Below are 18242 nucleotides of genomic sequence, written 5' to 3'. Positions count from 1 at the left end.
TGAACGTCCAGCTACTTCTGATGAGGGTCTTCTTTTCCTGAGAAGTCCAGCAGCTTGCAACACTGGGATTTCTGTCACCAGAGGTGGGCAAAACCATGTAATACTTTAGCCAATCTCTGTATCTCAGTGCAAAAGATAGTGTTTGGAGTAGGAAACAGGCCAGCTCAGTCCACTGCAATCATCTGAATGTCACAATCAAAACAGAAACAGTGAGACCTGCACTTAATTGTACAAACACACTACAACAATTACAAAGTTTGTGGATAGCTTTAGGCACAGATTTTGGGGAAAAGACTATTAGTTCAACAGAATAATTTTTTTCCCTTCTTATTGTATTTTGCTGTTACTAGTAATGGCAGCTCAATGGTCTAAATGTTTTGGATTCAGTGCATCCCATTATTTCCACTGTTCCTGTCTTAGGGGTAATGATGCTTTAAAAAAAAAAAAAAAGAAAAAGAAAAAAAGCCATATGGCAAGGAAAACTGACATAATTCCAGCAACTTTACACCTAACTAAATGCACTCTTTACTTGTGCATCACACCAGAAAAGTTAATAACATTTATCTATTGAAGCATTTAATACAGCTATTGAGAGGTGGCTTTAGGAGAAATGTCTTGCAAGTTAAATATTTGTTTAGCAGTATTGACATACAACAACACATGAAGTCCGAATGGGTTAATTTTATGGTGAGTCTGGCAAGGTGCATACATTTAATTACTGTACAAAAATCTCTGATTTGGGAATATCATGCTAAACTTTTCCCCTAATTCCCTCTTTTCTTTCTCCAAAGTAGGAGACTAGGAAAGTATGCCAAGTTAGCTGTCAAGCTGTTTATGATCTTTCAAATGACTTTGTCAAAAAAACAAATAAACAAACAAAAACACCCAACCCTTTGATTCATATTTTAAAAATCCTGAGTACCCTGCCCCTTCCACTCTTCTGTTTTCTGGCTTCTGCAACTCTGACAGAATTGAATTCAATATTAATGACTACCAATCATTTCCAGGCTACACGCTCTCCTGCCTTCTGCAGTCCAAACGCCTCGTTAGCTCGGCTCAGTCAGTAAGATGCTCACCTTTCTATTGGTTTCTCTTGGGTTTGAGATGAATAAAAATGTGAGCTAGTAGCAAGGCTAAAAAATAAATTCTGACTACTCAGGTACTCTCTACTTGCAGCTGAAGCATTGAAGTTGACTTCCCTTGAGAAGGCGTGTTATGCAAAGATACCTTGTGCAACTCTCTAGGGGTTGTTTCAGTAAAAGTCATGTGTGCTTTCTTACAAAACAAGGTGTTTTTTTTTCCTTGAGACATAAATGCAGGTATCTCTCTATGCATTACAAGCAGAAAGAAGACAGCTAGATTACACTGCTGTTGCTTTTAAATGCATAATTAAGGAATTTAATCTGCTGAATAAAGGTAGCTTTTTTCTTTTAGAAAGCATTGGTTTGACCCAGCACACTCTTCTTTAAAAGATGCAAATGAAGTAAAATTCTAGAAGTAGAACTCTGCTGATTTTCAAAACCTCTGTCTCCAGTTCATTTTTAAAGTTGTTACAGATATACTGAATTCCCTGGCTGCCTTTATGAGATCACTTCTGACAGGTACTAACCACCTACAGCTACTTCTGAACCCTGCCCTCCCAGCAGCTTCTTGGTGATTCCTCAGTCTGGCTTCCATATGAAGGCTTCACTATATTTTAAAAAGTGATTTTAGAATCTAGAAATATATTTTAAATGTGAAAATACTGTAGACCTGTTCCAAAGAGAGGGTATTCATGTAGGCTAGTTAGCCTAGTGAAGCTATACTCAGATTTCCTGTATAGCCCAGGAGAGATGCAGCCTGCTGTTTGAATTTACCCACTGGAAAAAGAGACATTGTGAAGAGACAGGAATCTTTAGCAGATGTACAAATGTTTATATCACTTCAAGGTATCCATGTGTGATTTTAAATTCTCTTTTTAGAGTAGGTCAGTTCAAAAATTTTTTTTGCAACATTTTTGCCAGGACTTATCTTTTTTTTTTTTTTCCCCTCCTCTTGGGGACAGAGGTTCACATGGCCTCTGAAAGGAGCAGCAAATGTTTTGTTTGAAATCAATAGAATTTGTAATCCTAAATCCCTCTATTCCTTTGAAAATCTCTCTGTGGATATACGCCTTGACCAAAACATCATCTTCCCCTTTCCTTTGACATTGAAGTTCCATTTCCATAATGGCAGAGAATTGATGCTCTTTAGCCTAATATGTACATGTCCCCAGTAATAATTCCTGGGAGCTACATGCACATCATACGTGCTGGGCAATTAAGTATAGAAAGGCACTTAAAGTGAAAATTTCAAAAGCAACTATGTGTCCACAGAGACACCAAGGGGTATTTCCTTCCTAAACAGTTCAGCAATTTTGAAGATTCAAGTCTCTGGTTGACAAAGTTGCTCCCTATTCTGGACAAAACAAAATATTTTTTACTTCTTTCTCCTATCCTTTGGTGGCTAGCCTGGGAACTGTTGGAATAACCGCCAAGACAAAGGAAGTGCAAAATGCCTGATGGAATCTGTATTGGAATCAGCAGCATATACACAATACCCTTTTCTTTTGAAAATCAGCTCTGAAATTCACAACTTTGCAACTAGACTCAAAGAACTGCCCCCATAGCATTAGGAAATACAGTAATTACATTTATGGCATTCACTTAAGAAGTTTTTAAAATGAAAGAAAAGGTATGCGAAGACACCTGTTTTAAATTGCATGTTAGACTGAGATTCAGGGCTACAGAGAACCTTTCTAAGCACATATATTGTCACTGAATATAAATTGGAATGGATGCAGATTAAAAAACACAGCTAAAAAATACAGAGATGAGTCAAACTCTTATACATAAACCACCTCAAGCTGTGACTAAATTGGGAATGAGATGTAAGAACGAATATAGCTCTTCACTAACGCATACGACAGACAGAGCAAGAAAGGGAAAAAGTATATGGAAATTAAAAAAAAATACAACCATAAAGTATTTACTAACTTTACCTTGATCGAAAGGCTTGTTTGGATTCCAGTTTCTGAAATAATCATCCTAAATAGGAAGGAAAAAAAAATAAACTCAGGGAAAATATAAGCAATCTTTTTAGTACAATTTTATGTAATTAAACTACAAATGAATCAACTCATCTTTTGATCCTAAACATATTCAGCCCAAATCAGACAAAACTGTCAACAGGTTGTGTTCAAAAGAGTAGTAAATGCAGGCTAGAATTTAAAGATTAAAAAAAAACTTGCATTCAGTACCCCAAATCTTCTATCTGACCTGTTTTTCAAAACACCCTTCATTAAGTATTTCCAGACAACTCTGTATTATTTCATATCAGTCTACAACTTTCAGTAATAAAGATAATATGACATGATGACAGCATTGTAAAAGGTCAGCAAAGTAAATCCCCAAATATATATATATACACACATTTGGACACATGCAAATCACACCATTGTGAATGTTCAGATATACACTAATAATATTAAAAGCACTACACAATTTACAATAACATACAAGGGAACTCACAATGAATGTTTTTGTCACTTGTTCCTACTACTAAATTTTATCTTTTTAGGACTTCTTAAATCTGATGTAAAGGTATGATCACACAGTGAGCTTTATGGTTCTGTTTTATGTAATTCTGATTGTGCTGTAAAACCAAGAAGTAGGAATTGTCAGCGTACTTGGCCAAATGATTATTGTTGCAAATAAGCTTTTTCCATGCTTTCTCCAGTCCTTTCCATGTCCCTGAATTTGTATTCTATGTATTTAGCAAATATATACCTATAGGCAAAGTTTCCCCTACTTCAGAGTGCCATCAACCTGTGAAGAACTGGGGTTCAAGAGATTCAGCTTCAGCATATTCTGTATATCTCACTTGTCCTCTGTGAGAGGGAGCAATAACAACTGAATAATGTATTTGAAGTGAGGAATCATGGAAGATTTTTATAACACTGTTATATTTGTCTTCATGTTAATCTTTATTTCCTTTTTAATATATCCAACATTCTATATTCATTTCTTGAGGGCTGCCACTGAAGAGATGTCTTTATCAATTAGAATGACATTTACATTTCTTTTTCGTGCCAGGAGGGTAACTGAAAACCCATCAGTGTGAATAAAACACCTAAATTATTTCTTCCATAGGACTTTGCTTACCATTTATCTCTAGTTAACTGAATTTCACCTGCTCCCATGCTATCCAGTCACTCTAAGCATTACCCCACAGGTGACTGGAGGAAGACAGGTTCTCTACGCCTGCACTGAGCACCAGACAATGTGCCTTGTGGCACTGCATTCCTTTGGGATTATTATGGCTGGGGTGAGAAGCAGAAACTACTAACACTGATAGCATGGAGAACTGCGGATGCTCTTCTCTGATCTGGAGGCTGCCAAGGACGGGCAAATGCTGCCTGTAATGAGGGTACCTGTTGCAATTCTGTACGCCTTTCAAAAAGCAAATGTATTTGCTTTCTCCAAGTGTATTCATGCTGACTATGCTGTGTCTACCCTGACTTCGTGGACAGCGATAGCTTTCCACAGTAACTATAAAGATTATTATTCATAATTTATTTCAGATACATCAGAAGAATCTCTAACTTTTCTCTTTAGAAGTACAGGGTTCAGCACCAGAAATAAAATCACAGACTTGCCTTTGAATTCCACAGCTTTGTTGATACAAAAAACCCACCAACTTCATTGTGATACACTGCTTTGTAATGGATTACAATGTACTGCTAAATTCACCAAGCATTAATCACTTTCTAGAATAAGGTGGTTTATTTATTTATTTATTAGGCTTTTGAGCAATTTTTTTTCTGGTAACAAATTATTATTATTATTTTTGCCTGTTTACATTCTAGGTGTTGCTTTGCTGCTGGGTTTTCAGCATCAGAAACTGTTAAATAATTCAAATCCCGAGAAAGATTTCTTATGCAGTTGGCATATGGAACCAATTTCGAAATAAGGATTGGAAAGGGGGTTTATCTCAATTTCAGTGTCAAAGGAGTATTTTACAGAAAATGCACCTTGCTCATAAAAAAAAAAAAAAAAAAACTACGAAAACACCCATCTCTTCTGTGACCCTATTCCTTCTCCTTTTCTCCTCTATTCAGGCATCTACATTGCTTTTTAAAACTGAAGCTACATCTATTTTAGAATTTGCCTAAAACTACAGGATGATAATGCAGGGAAATACACAGAAACATATATAGAAAAAACAAAACAAAACATAACAAACAAAGAAAACAAAAAAACACAAACCTAAAAGACTGGAACGGAAAAAATCTTTGAGATTTTCAACATACAGAACTCATTAGTTGTAGGAGTAAATAATGACTACACATACATTACAGCAATCTGGCTAACAGCAATTAAAAGCAACTTATGTCAGCTAGACAACAGAAAATATGGCAGTAGAGTTTTACTTCACTATCAATACCAGCAAAACCTGTAGCTGAATAGACATAGAACTGTAAAGGTGAAATTCATCCTGTAGATACCACTGAGCAGAAAAACCATGTCTCATTTAAATACCACCTAAAGTTCTGACTTGAAAAATGGACAAGTCTTTGCACTAGGATACTGCAAAGATTAACCAGAAATGACTTTTGTTGGGAGGAGAAACTCCTAACATCCCCCAAAGGATAACTTCACTTCGCTGTAACTTCCTCCAACAGAAGAAGTATGTTGATATCACAACATACAGTACCTAAACCTGTATACCATTCAACATAAAAAATAAATAAATACAAGAAGATTGATTAAAGAGGTTTAACATTCACATTCAATAAAATACCACGGTGACAGCACAGAAATCGATGTTTTTGAATTTTCTCCTCGGAAAGGCATTAATGTGTTTAAAATATCTTGTACCTGCAGTAACCTATGCTATCATTTTAATATTAACATGTTAATAAACCAATATTAACACATGAATAATTAACATGTATTAATACACGTACCATTCATAACAGCATTAATAGTTGATTAGAAATTAAGGTATAATATGCAATATGATATGCTGTAAATACTTCAATTCACTCTAAGGACTTTTACAAGTTAAAAGCAAAAAACCTACCTCAACTTCCTGAATAGGCAAGCATTACAAATGAGAAAAGAAGAAAGAATGAAATTAAGCAATGTAAGGATATGACATTCACTGATTTTATCCTCAGTAGCCTTTAAAATGTGGAATCACTTATTTCAGATGACCTTAGCCTTCAAATGAAATTATTTTCTCTTTCTTTTCTGACCTTTGCACCTTGGCTGTCATGGCCCAGTTTCCAGCTGCTGTGCTATTAGCCAAATGCCATGCTATTAGTACGTTTGCCTCTCATAAAGTACCAAAAAAGACACTTTCATTTCCTTTTGGCTGACAAAAGCACCAGAAAGTATTTTTGCACATATTTATCTGTTACATACCTGATATGCGAGAGAATTAAAAATGTCTTTTTTCCCTAAGTGACTTTAAAGACTATTTGTTTGATGGATTTGGGAGGGGAGGCAATGGATCCATTTCAGTACCAGAAACAGCAACTGAAAAATATTTTTACGAACAAATATTTGAAAGTATCTTTCTCCTTGCATAGAGTTCACACTTCAAGGGTTTTGCCTATGGCTCAGTGACTGTATATGACTAGATCAATCCTTTAATTAACTCGGGGGACTCGGCACACCTAAATTCATGCATGAAAAAAGGAGAATTGATACTGCAAACCAAGCCTGGATCTGACTGCCTTAGCTCAACCCAGCACCGTACAAAAGTGACATGTTGGCATGACCTCTGTACACACCCAGGAATACACGTGAACCCCAAACTCTAGAAGTTGCCCATCCCTCCCACACAGCACAAATGTACTGAAGAGTACCAAAGCTCTACTCCAGGTCCCTGACAGCCCCAGTCTCATCTGACAGATAATGCTCAGCTTCCAGTGACAGGAATAGAAATTTGGCATAGCCCTGCCTTCTGTTCCCACTGGGTGCTGGATGAGGCCTTCGGCAAGAAGCCTTGTAAAAGTCTACTGGCTGCTAGGGCAGACATCAACCCAAGACGGAGAGGCAGGTAACCCAAGATGGTCACTCACAAGGTGAATAGCTCACAGGCTGTTGGCCAACTTTTGGCATCTCCTCACCTGATTTCAATTGCAAGGCTTGTGACAGGAACCATCTTTTCAGCTCTGAATCTAATAATCAACTAGCGCTATGGACTCTTACATCAAGCAGTGACCCTCAGAAAATTTAACTGAGAAATAAGTTATCGTAGCAAATGAAAAATGTGTAGAAAAATATACATTGATAGACTTGGACCTCACTTCTTTATTACATTTTTACTGTTTTGATTTGCGCAATCCGGAGATGAGATAAAATAAATTCTGAAGTGATTTAAAACCATTTAATTGCACCAGACATGATAAATGGTTTCCTAAACAGAGGAAAATATTATTTTATCATCCAATGCATAGGCATCAAATCCAACCAACTTAGATTAATATGCCATCAACAAAATCAATCAAGAGAATAATCATATGTTAAACTAAGCATGCAAAGGACATATTAAAAAGTCCTAGTTTAAAAGCTCACAAAAGCTTTCTTGGCCTCAGGCCTCACTGCTTTATACAATATCCCACAGATGTCATCAGAAGTTTATGCACACATCATCTACCTAGGTGCAATGTAAAAATTGACTAAAAAAAAAAAAATATCAAAAACCTCATAGACTGGGTTCTGATTTGTAAAAACCAAAGCTTGAAGCAGATACAACATGTGATAGTGTCCTATCACTCATAGCAGAAAAGTTAACAAATAACAGTTGACCCCAAGACCAGTAGAGTAATGACTTGCTTCCTATTACCCTCCATTTCACTCCAATAACAGTAGTAAAAAACAAAACAAACCCAACACATCTGAAATGAATGTAAAAACATGAATATGTTTATAGACAATCACCTATCCCCTACCCCCACCACCAAAAAGAAAAAAAAAAGTAAACAGCTTCTGGTTCTCCTGAAGATTAAGTATTTTAAGTATAAATCCCACAAAAGCTACTTAATTGTCAATTCAGTTATTACCTAATACTTTTGGAAGAGTTAATAAAGCGTGGTTAATTTAACACAGGCACTCCATACGTAATTTATTCACTTGCCTAAAAGAACTCCTTGCAATATGCTCTTGTTTATAAATAGAAGTGAACACTAGCTAAATGCGTGCATAAATATTTATATTTTACTGCTTTAATTGAACTTATAAGTTATTTGTAGGAATCAAGCAGAAAAGAGATGATAACTGAAAAACCTCCCCAGAACCCGTCTCATCGGCATCTCCCAGAGCCAGCTCACTTCAGTTTCCTCCCCCAAGGTTTGGGCAGATTGCAGGGACTTGGTGGCAGCGTCCACAGCCGCCATGAAACCCCCACTGCCTGAGAAAACCGATATACAAAGGGCATAACCCCAAGGACTACCAGATAACCTTTTGGATGTAATCTTTGTTCCCAGCTCCTCCCAGCCAACAAGAGCATAAATTTCTAAACATCTCCAGGAGGGACGTTCATTAACACCGGTTTGCAGCCTGCTTAGTATTTTCCTCTTCCACCCTCCATCTATGATTAAACCTTTTACCCTCATAAAGACCAGCTGGGAAAAGTGGTAATTACCAGCTCATTGCTTTTTTAAAATTAGCTCCAGAAAGATGCAGCTGCATTTTCTGCCTCTCTACCTTGCAGTACAGGAGATCATTCCAACATCGAGCAGTGTGAAAGCACCAGCTGCTGCTTGCTGAAGTCAATCTAGCCAGTGTCATAAACATCTCCCCAAGGCCTAGGGCCAGTTTTAAGCAAATAGCTTGTGTCAGCAAATTACATATTATTTATTTATTTATTTAAGAGGAAGAGAAAATATTTTACCCACCGAGTACGTCAGTGCATACAGATTTCCCAATGGTAGCTAGTGCCCAGAGTCCGCATCAGTTTCAGGCACTGGCTTCAAGATCCTAAGCACATTAAGACATCTCCAACTGCCTCTGAGCTCTTTTTTTGTCTCTCTCCTGGGAACCAGTGAATATGCATCCAGGAAGGATGCTTTTACTTAGTGAATTAGTAGTGGCTTGTGCTCTGGATATTTCATTTTGACTTGTTAGGGAAAATCTTTGTAAAGTTTCATGATAAATTTCCCAGAAAGGCCAGGAGTGTCAGGGTTTACTTTGGTGAAATTGAAAGAAATCATTTCAGACTGAAGTAGTACCATGTGTCATGAAAGGTCTGAGGACGTCAGAACCTGTCTAGAATACTGTAGCTAAGTCATTTATAAAAATACAATGCAATGCTTTAGCCTAGAAAAAAAACCAAGGTTGGTTTAAAGGGTTCACATTGGACTCATGCATAATACTAAATAAATTAATATTGATTTATTAATAAGAATATGAAATACACATCAAAATAAATCCTTAGATATAGATGGTATAGAAAAGGTCATAGACCATGTATTGCAATCTCGCATGTTCCATTCTCAGCACATGTATTTTTTGTTGACCTACCACTAATGTGCAAAAAAATTCCTTCTGCTTAGTACAGCCTGGGTCATTACATTTTTCTTATTTTTATATAACTATTTTTGCCCCCTTTTTATATAAGAAAAAACTATATCAGGAAACAAGATTTGCCACTCCTGCTTTACTGGAAGACATTTCCAGAAGTTTCCATAGGCAATATCAAGAAAGTGGCATACAGAACTTTCAGCACAATCTTTCTTTAGTCACAGTCCCAATGTTTCATTGGGGTGGCCATAAATAAATATATAAAATCAGAAATTAAATTATAAAAAATGAAAATAATTGAAAAATAGGTTACCACTGAGCCTATGTCAGCCTGAATAATAATTCTCATTCTTTAGAACTCAACCATGGGGCCTTTTATGTAGAAATCTTCCAGCTGCTCTGCTGCTTCTTTCCTTCTTTCTTTCTTTTTTAAAGGACAAATATAGTAAGAACTAAAAATAATTCTTTTTGAACAAAAACTCTGTGTTTATCCATACGAATGAAGCCAAAGGGCATGTCTACAACGAGGAGGGCAAACAGATGCTCATCTACTCTGCTTGTGCTTCAAGCAGGATGAATGAGGGCCAGCTGTGAGCCAGAAGCCATATAGCTGCCTTAGCGCAGCACTGTGCCAGCACACACAGCTGATAGATTTGGGTGGCTGGAATAATCACACCACTGTCTGCTCTAGCTAGTGCTGAAATACCTAAAACTGAAAAGAAAAAAAAAAAAAAAAAAGCCTTATCTTGGCCTGATTATTCTTTGATGGTCCTCTTAATAAACCTTAGAAATACATTATTGCTTCTGCTTGAACTCTTCCACTTGTTAGCTGGTGCTAAAAAGCCTCTTTTCCATGTCTAAGGTTAAATAATTCTTACCAACTTTCCTTTCATCAAGCTTTCCACACCTTAGTATGTCCCACTATACTGTTTTATTCCTCAAGCTGTCAAGCTCTTACAAGGCCAGAACCTCAGGAGTCTCCCAAGGTAAGGGCTCGCAGATCCCTGTTGGGTTGGTTGTGCTGCACTTCCCAGAGATGCAGCTCCAAGGCCAGACTGAAAAACAGACCACTGGCTGGCTCCTTATCTTGCAATTTAACAAGATACTCCTAGCCACAGGGCCTTAGCCATAAGGAACCATCTCAGAGGCACTGCAGAGCACCGTTCATGGCATTTTGCTCCAGCCATAAGTTCCTTTCCCTGACCTTTGTGAAGGGTCTGTGTTCTGGCTGCTTGCAGAGGCAGCACAGGGAGGGAGGAATTAGGGCTGGAGGAAAGACAGGCACCGGAATACTTCTAACGAGGCCTGAGGATAAGAAGTCGTGTAGTGATGATTTACCATCTCAACTGAAACCATTTCCTCAGGCAATCAGATCCTGTGACAATCTGCAGGCAAGCTCAATAGGTATTGACCCCTAAATAAATTAGTAAGGCCCTATTCTCTCCAACATTTGGTCACAGACACTGGAGGGTTTCTGATTTCTTTGGTTACTCTCTGATTATACCCTGATGCCTGCAGCATGTTTATGCAAATCTCTGCTTAACTGTAATTCCTCACAACAAAGTGTCTCTCACAACAAACACGGTTGATTCAGCTTCTGAACCTCAGTCAGGTTTCCCATTGCTAGAGAGTGAGCTACACTGCGGATCACCTACACAGCACCAGGGCTGTGTGGGAGCAAGGGCGTAGGTGGGAAACTGCAGACAAGTAGAAGGAAGAGGCCAGCACCAGAGTTCTGGGATGAGTAAGACTGAAACTCGACAGGGTGCGAAGGCAGTGAGAGGTCCAAACTGGGGCAGCTGGGTGTGGGCTCCTTACCTGGGAGCTCCCACCAAGAAAGCAGTACTGGGTAGCAAAGCTGAAAGCTCTCATGGAAGGCCAGAGAACATACAGGTCACAGACGTAAGCTGGAGAGATGCCCTGTTAAATCATACCTTGGTGGTTGCATTATCTGCCTTGCAATTTATGTAACCTGGTTAGAAAACACAGAGCTGTCGTGGAACAAATGTCAATGGGGTCACACCTTTCAGAATACAGACAGAACACAGTCAATACTGACGGGATTTTTACTTCACTTTGTGCAGGTCCTCGGAGATTGACTGGTGAAGAACTGCTTGCATTGCACAGCAGCTTTGCACAGAGCACAGAGAAAGCCCCTGAGCCGTTAGCTCCCACTTCCACAAAAGCAACACCTAGCTGAAGAGGAAGCAAGAAGCAGAGCCAGAGACTACAGAAATATATTTCTCTTCCTTCCAGGTGAAACTCCTTAAAGCAGCTTTATTTCTGATCTGTGAATTTCACACGAATTAGCAATTGGGTAGACAGGCTAAGTCACCAAATCTAGCCATCCTTACAAGGGTCCAGCAAATACATGGGAAAACCACGAATGCCCACTGTGTGAATCGAAGTCAGTGGATCTCCACTGATGGATAAAAGTAAAGAACCTGCCCCAGTGTTTTCTCACGTGCTCGTTTGTTTGTTTTCCACTCGTCAAAACCACTGTGTCTTTACCTTGGGTTATTGCTGTGAAGGTGGGTTGAGAATGCCCCCCTACGGGTTCTCTACATAAAGATATGCTTAATAAATCATATGCTCAATAGTTGTATTATTTAAAACATACATTGAAAGGAAAGCTACTAAACTCTTTCCGCATCTTAATTCTCATTCAAAGACTCAAATTACATACTTAGAAAGCAATTGTTTTCAGGCAGCTTGCAAGCCAAGCACATTAAGCTTGAAGGTTATAAAGCCATTGGCAATGTTACTTCACTTTCAGTATCCTTGCTGCTCCGTGAGTGCATTTGCAGAAGCAATTTGTGACAGATTCACTGGGCCTTTTTTAGCTGAACATTCAGGGTTAATATCTGGAGAATAACATTCACATAAAGGAATCCTAATGCTTCCACTTCTTTCACAGTGGCGTTCGCTGCTTTACAGGGAATAACAATCTGCATAGTGATTACATAAATAGATATATTCATTGTTTTATTTTACAAGGTCTGCAGAAATCGTTTGAGTCGTGATTTTTTTTATTTAAATGTTCTATTATAGGAATAATCTCAGCGTGAGACAAAATGATAATTCTCCTGATATCAAAGTTATGAAATAAGTTATGAATAAACTTGTAATTATATTTCATGCAGATATACAAATCCCAGTGGTTAAAACATACAAGGGAACAAACAGTGGTTGAATAAAATCAACTCATCTAACTTTGATACTCAGTGATACAATTTTCTGAGATCTAAAGAGACAGTTAAACTAGTTATGTCCTAAGTCTTTAAAATTGCTTCTTTAAATGCATAACTAATGACTGGCAGGAGAATGTCTGAATTGCACTGAATTATGAGCAATGAACTGTCCCTGGAAGAACATATGTATTTGTTTTTAATTTCATTCGTAGCCTCAAGAAAAATCTAGCTCCAAGGATTTCTGGAACTCTTTACATAAGGTAAAATCAAACTGTCCGCACTGCTGTTGAAAAGAACAAGTTTGCAGGCCTGGTTTTAGTCAGTGTTTTAAATTTCTTAGATCTGAATCAGAAAAAGCAGTCATGGTCAACTAGTTTATGAAATAGCCAGTTGCTGACTGTGTGAAACAGTTGTTGGCATTTTCAGATCAGAAACCCTGTGAGCCATTACAAATGTGTGGTTTCCATTCCAGTTCGAGATATCATTTTGTTAATTGTCTCTGGGATTTTATCCATTCTAAAAAAAAAAAAGGGGGGAAAAGCATCAAAAGTCATTATGCAAAACTGACAGCAAGCTTAAAGGAAACAAAACAGCAAAGTGCTTGTAGCAGTTGCTGGAAACAGAAATCCTGTCCTCATTCCAGAAAGTGCTCCTCACTGCCTTGTGTCTCAGCAACAACTTGTGCATACAGTAGGTTATTTTAAATACCTTGATCAGTTTATGAAAGTTCTTACATGACGAGGTTTTCTGTAATAGTTGGAGCTGGTTGATTCAAGAAAAGTCCCTCATGTTTTGTCACTAATGCACTTGTGATATCTCTACCTGTTTTCTAAAAAAATCACAGGAGGTTCAAAAGACTGTACCATCTTACTGCTGGTACCTCATTAATTTATTACACCAATGAAGTAAGATTATTCTGCATACTGAGAAACTGATTTCTTGACCCATCTGAAAACTAGCAATGACAGAATGTTACCTTTCATAAATGACTGCTACTCGCTGTCTACTTGAAGCAATAGTATTTTGGTAAGAAACTGCTTTAGCTGGAATGGTATTTGAAAATATTTAACTAAAATAATCAATATATATATATATAAAAAAAAAAAAGAAAAAATGCCAAAGAAACAAAATATTCTGTTTCTGCAAAAAGATACCTGAACTGCACTAATAGCTCTAGTGGGATCTAAATGCCAAGGCTGTCTGTGTTTACAGTATAGAGATTTCCATATGCATTGATTCTATTTTATTTTAGCTGAAGGCAGCACCTGACTATCCAATCTATGCATAATTTCTCAAGAAGTCCATAGAACACTGACCAAAGGCAATTTGTAATCCATGCATAACATCTTAAGCCACACAAGTCAAACTACAGTTCCACTTGCATTTGCAATGACAAAGATGATCTAATAGCTTAATTTGTCCACCTCTATTTGCTAGCCAAAGTCCAAACCAATGGCAGCATCACCATTTCTAGATAAGGATTTTACTACATTTGACCACTACTACCATTTGATGCCTCCCCCTCAAGGAGGGAGATAAATGACCCCTCACAACTTATACACAAAGGCCAAAAAACTGCAGAACAATTACTCACCAATTAATCATTCCAAACCCTCTGAGTGTGCCTAGGTATTCAATGTGGATTATTTGAATACTGGGCTTTTAATATATTTTTATTCACAGAAGGATGCCTCCCTCAAAGTAGTAAGAATTCAAACCATAGATCTAACTTCTCAGGATTTTAATAATCTCATTTCATGATGGAGTATGACCCATCACTTTCAGATATACACATGGATGGAGTTCACACCCAAACCTCTTGCACCCCAAAACTCCAAACATCATTATGTCAGCTATCCTCAGATCATTTTTCCATTTTGCTGCAAAATCATGACATGCAAGAGTGAAAAGAAAGATTTAAATAAGATTCATTTGTGTCATGTGACTGCAGAATCTTCAGCCATTTCATTTATGCTTTCATTGACTCAACTCATCATTTAATTTTTTTGCTTACATAGGAAATTTCACCCAGCACACTCTCTGGAAACAATATTCAGTGTGAACAAACATAGTCAATAATTGACTCATGTTTAGAGCTCCTCCAATGAGACAAAATTAAAAATACGTAATATAGGTTGTATTAAATTTCCATAGCTCTGATGATGATAAAGCAACAGTCAAGCTAAGGTCTTCTGACGAAATTGAAAAAACTGCGTGACCTTGCCTTTTTTTAACAGAGCATGCCTCTTGGATCAAGGAAAGACATCTGAAAGAGTCTCCTGTAGGGAGATATAATGCACTCTTGAACTTGCTAGAACATGCGCTTCAGTGATAAAAGGTCAATACATAGTGTGGCATGGCGTGGAATGAACAATGACACGAGAAAGTAAGATGTAGCAAAACATTATTTTACAATCTCAGGCACCTTCTAACCAAGCAGCCATGGCTTGAGAGAATATATAGCTTCCAGATCTCAAAAAGGCATTTTTGAACTGTTCTGCTCTAAACTGATGTATGCTCCTGATCTCTAGACATTGCAGTTGCTCACTCTCACAGGGATTAAAACATGAAGTGCATCAAAAGCAAACCAAATAGGCATTTTGATGAAGAATAGTACTTGAGAAGACGGTATTTAGAAACATCTAAAGAGCACGGAAGGTCTTAAAGACTTCTTAAGGCACAATAGAACATCTGAATTTCTGTCATCTATAATTTTACACCCAAGGTCTAGTACAACTACTTATTTAATTCCTCCAACTGAGAAAATAGTTCAAGCATGCTATGCAACTAATCTCCAAACCTTAGAGATGTAAACTTAGAAAAAATATGTCTTAGAGAGCAGATGCATCTACAGTACATAGAATTAAAAAGTAAATATGCTGTGAATCCCCAGAAACATACTTGAAATGACGACCCCCTCCCCTCCCAACACACACATACATATATTTCTATGACTTTCATAGCTCTATTAAGATTTCAGTAAGTAAACTTCAACATGAATCTTTTTTAGTCTTACAACATTCTTTTATTTAAAAAAATATTCTGTTTTCTATGCAACAGCATACACTTTTTAAACCACACACTTTTCTGATTCCATGCACTGTACTACAAGAAGGTTTGAGGCAGATGCTGTACAACTAATCCACCCAGTTGTAGCTTCTGAAACTGAAAAAAAAAACCACTGTTTCTTTCTGTCATCAGCTGCTGAATTAATGAACATATGCCTTAAGGTTCAGATTGGATGTTAGGAAAAAGGTTTTTCACTGAGAGTGTGGTTGGGCACTGGAACAGGCTCCCCAAGGCAGTGGTCACAGCACTGAGCCTGCTGGAGTTCAAGAAGCATTTGGACAACACTTTCAGACATTGATTTTTGGGTAGTCCTGTGTGGAGTCAGGAGGTGGACTTGATGATCCTTCCGGGTCCCTTCCAACTTGGGATATCTTACGATTTTATGATTAAGTGCTCTTCATAAACAATTTTTCAGGCTGCTAAGCCAAAGCCTCGACTTTATGCATGTGTCACAAGAAGTAGCATGCTCTGAGAATCTCCTGAAAAAAAGTTATTTTACTTGCAAAATATTAATGCCGATTTCTTTAGTAAATATGAGTATTTACCCAAAGTAAGAATAGAGATTTACAGTCACAATTCTATTTGTTTCAATATACGCACAAATGTGCACGGAGAGTTCATCCTAACAGATTTAACAAATGTTTGTTGTTGGAGACCAACGCAGGTTCAGAATCATCTTTATGTAGCCAAAAATTGGACATTTGCCAATCACTGTTAAATTTTCAGCTCCCACTGAAGGCAGAAATCCCTGCTGTGGTATCCTGAGAAGGTGATTTCCTCAACTCCAGAAGGGGTTGGGGAAGCACAAGGTTGGCTCCCTGAGTGAGATTCAGACGGTGCTCAGGAACTTATAGAAAACGTTTTAAAACATCCTAACAAACAAGAGCATCTTAAAATATATCCACAAAATATTCACTAAGACAATGCAAACACCATGGAATTTAAAATACTAAATTCACTGGCAATTTAGCATCATTATGATATGGCATGAAATTACGACAAAGGTTTTAGTATGGCGATTAAAATCGTTTTTACATTAAAACTATAGACTACTTGTAGATCTTCTAAAACAGCCTTTAGATCTCAAGAAAGCTTAAATTGGAAAGTATGTTTCAAGTCCAGCAACACTAAAAAATGTACAAGGCAAACTTATTCTCCACAAAGAACATAAAATTGCTGATCATTTATGTTTAAGATTTCTGAGGAACTGAGTAATAGCAGCTTTTGCTCATTTGTTATGTGATCCAATGAAGTTTGAACAGCTAATTAAAACATAGGATTTCCTGCACTGAAGCTAATTCTTAGTAGTTGTGCATTACATTCATTCTCATTGTTCACCCCATTATCCAAGGAAACAATATCAAGATGCGTTAAATTTGTTATAAGCTAACCATGAAACATGCATTGTAACCATGTGTTAAAAGGGAAACACAAAACCGAAATATTTACAATTGCTATGGAACAAACAACAGCTCCAGCAACTGGGGACTTGCCTCATTCTAATTGAATTAAAGAAAGTCAGGAATGTGAAAGCTCAGCTGCAGTAACATTCATTTAGATTATTACCTTGCTTGGCATTGTCGTTTCTGAAATTATATTTTGGCAGATTCCAGGAACGCTGTCAAGCCATTTGTCAGCTCAGTCAAAGATATTACAAGCTGGCAGAATCTTTGAACAGAGGCAAACTCATTTTCACAAAAGTATTTTGAGAAGTGTTTGCTAGGGAAACTGCAACTTGAAATCAAGAGAGCAAAATCCAGCCTAATGAAAATGAGAATTTTAATACTAGCTTGAGTACAGGAAAAATATGCATTTGGTAAGACTTCCCTAAATGTCCCCGTTTGTCTAGTCTTCAGAAAATTAGTTAGCCACACAGAGACACTAACACTGCTACGGTTTTACACTGGATGCTTAAAAAGCAACTGAGTCCTTCAAGCCAGACTGGGGCTGCATACACTTGTTTTCATGTTAAGAATCCTGCAATGGGTTAGCAAAATGTAAATGCCGTCCTAATGTATGTTTCCTTACCATGGGTTAAAAACAACTGATGGCTGAAAAGTACCACAGTATGTGATGGATGGATTAGATCCTTCCCTAGCTGTGATTTGCATGATACAGATGCATGTCAGGGAAGGGGAGAACACATCTACTAATCCTCCTGCAGCACAGCCTCAGCCACCTACATCAACAAGCAGCACAGTGCCTGAGAGGATCTGCAGATTGAAATAATTTGTTCTGTGGATTCGATATCTGCTCTACACGAGATCTATCCTCTCCTTCCAACCTACTCCAGTCTGATCCCCTGATCTCTGCAGTGTGAACAGCGCAGTAACTGCAGACAGCTGGGAGCCTTGTTTCCACAGTGCACTTCGATGCAAATTAAAATGCCAATGAAGACATGCTCTGTGCTTCCTGTCTGCTACTTTTAAGG

The 18242-nt window shown here is 37.7% G+C and overlaps 1 protein-coding gene across 1 annotated transcript in view; it reads right to left on the bottom strand.

Annotated features, from left to right (window-relative positions):
* Positions 1–18242, bottom strand: part of SPOCK1 (SPARC (osteonectin), cwcv and kazal like domains proteoglycan 1) — a 287906-nt gene that overhangs the window by 189712 nt on the left and 79952 nt on the right. The window contains exon 3 of the mRNA XM_084535944.1: positions 3020–3065. Coding sequence (XP_084392070.1) covers positions 3020–3065 — 46 coding nt within the window. The remainder of the gene's footprint in view (positions 1–3019; positions 3066–18242) is intronic.

This window comes from Aythya ferina, assembly GCF_964211825.1.
Source record: "Aythya ferina genome assembly, chromosome: 14".
In the NCBI taxonomy this organism is placed as follows: Eukaryota; Metazoa; Chordata; class Aves; order Anseriformes; family Anatidae; genus Aythya; species Aythya ferina.
Note: the sequence above shows the minus strand (reverse complement) of the source record. Positions and strands in the feature narration are given on the sequence as shown.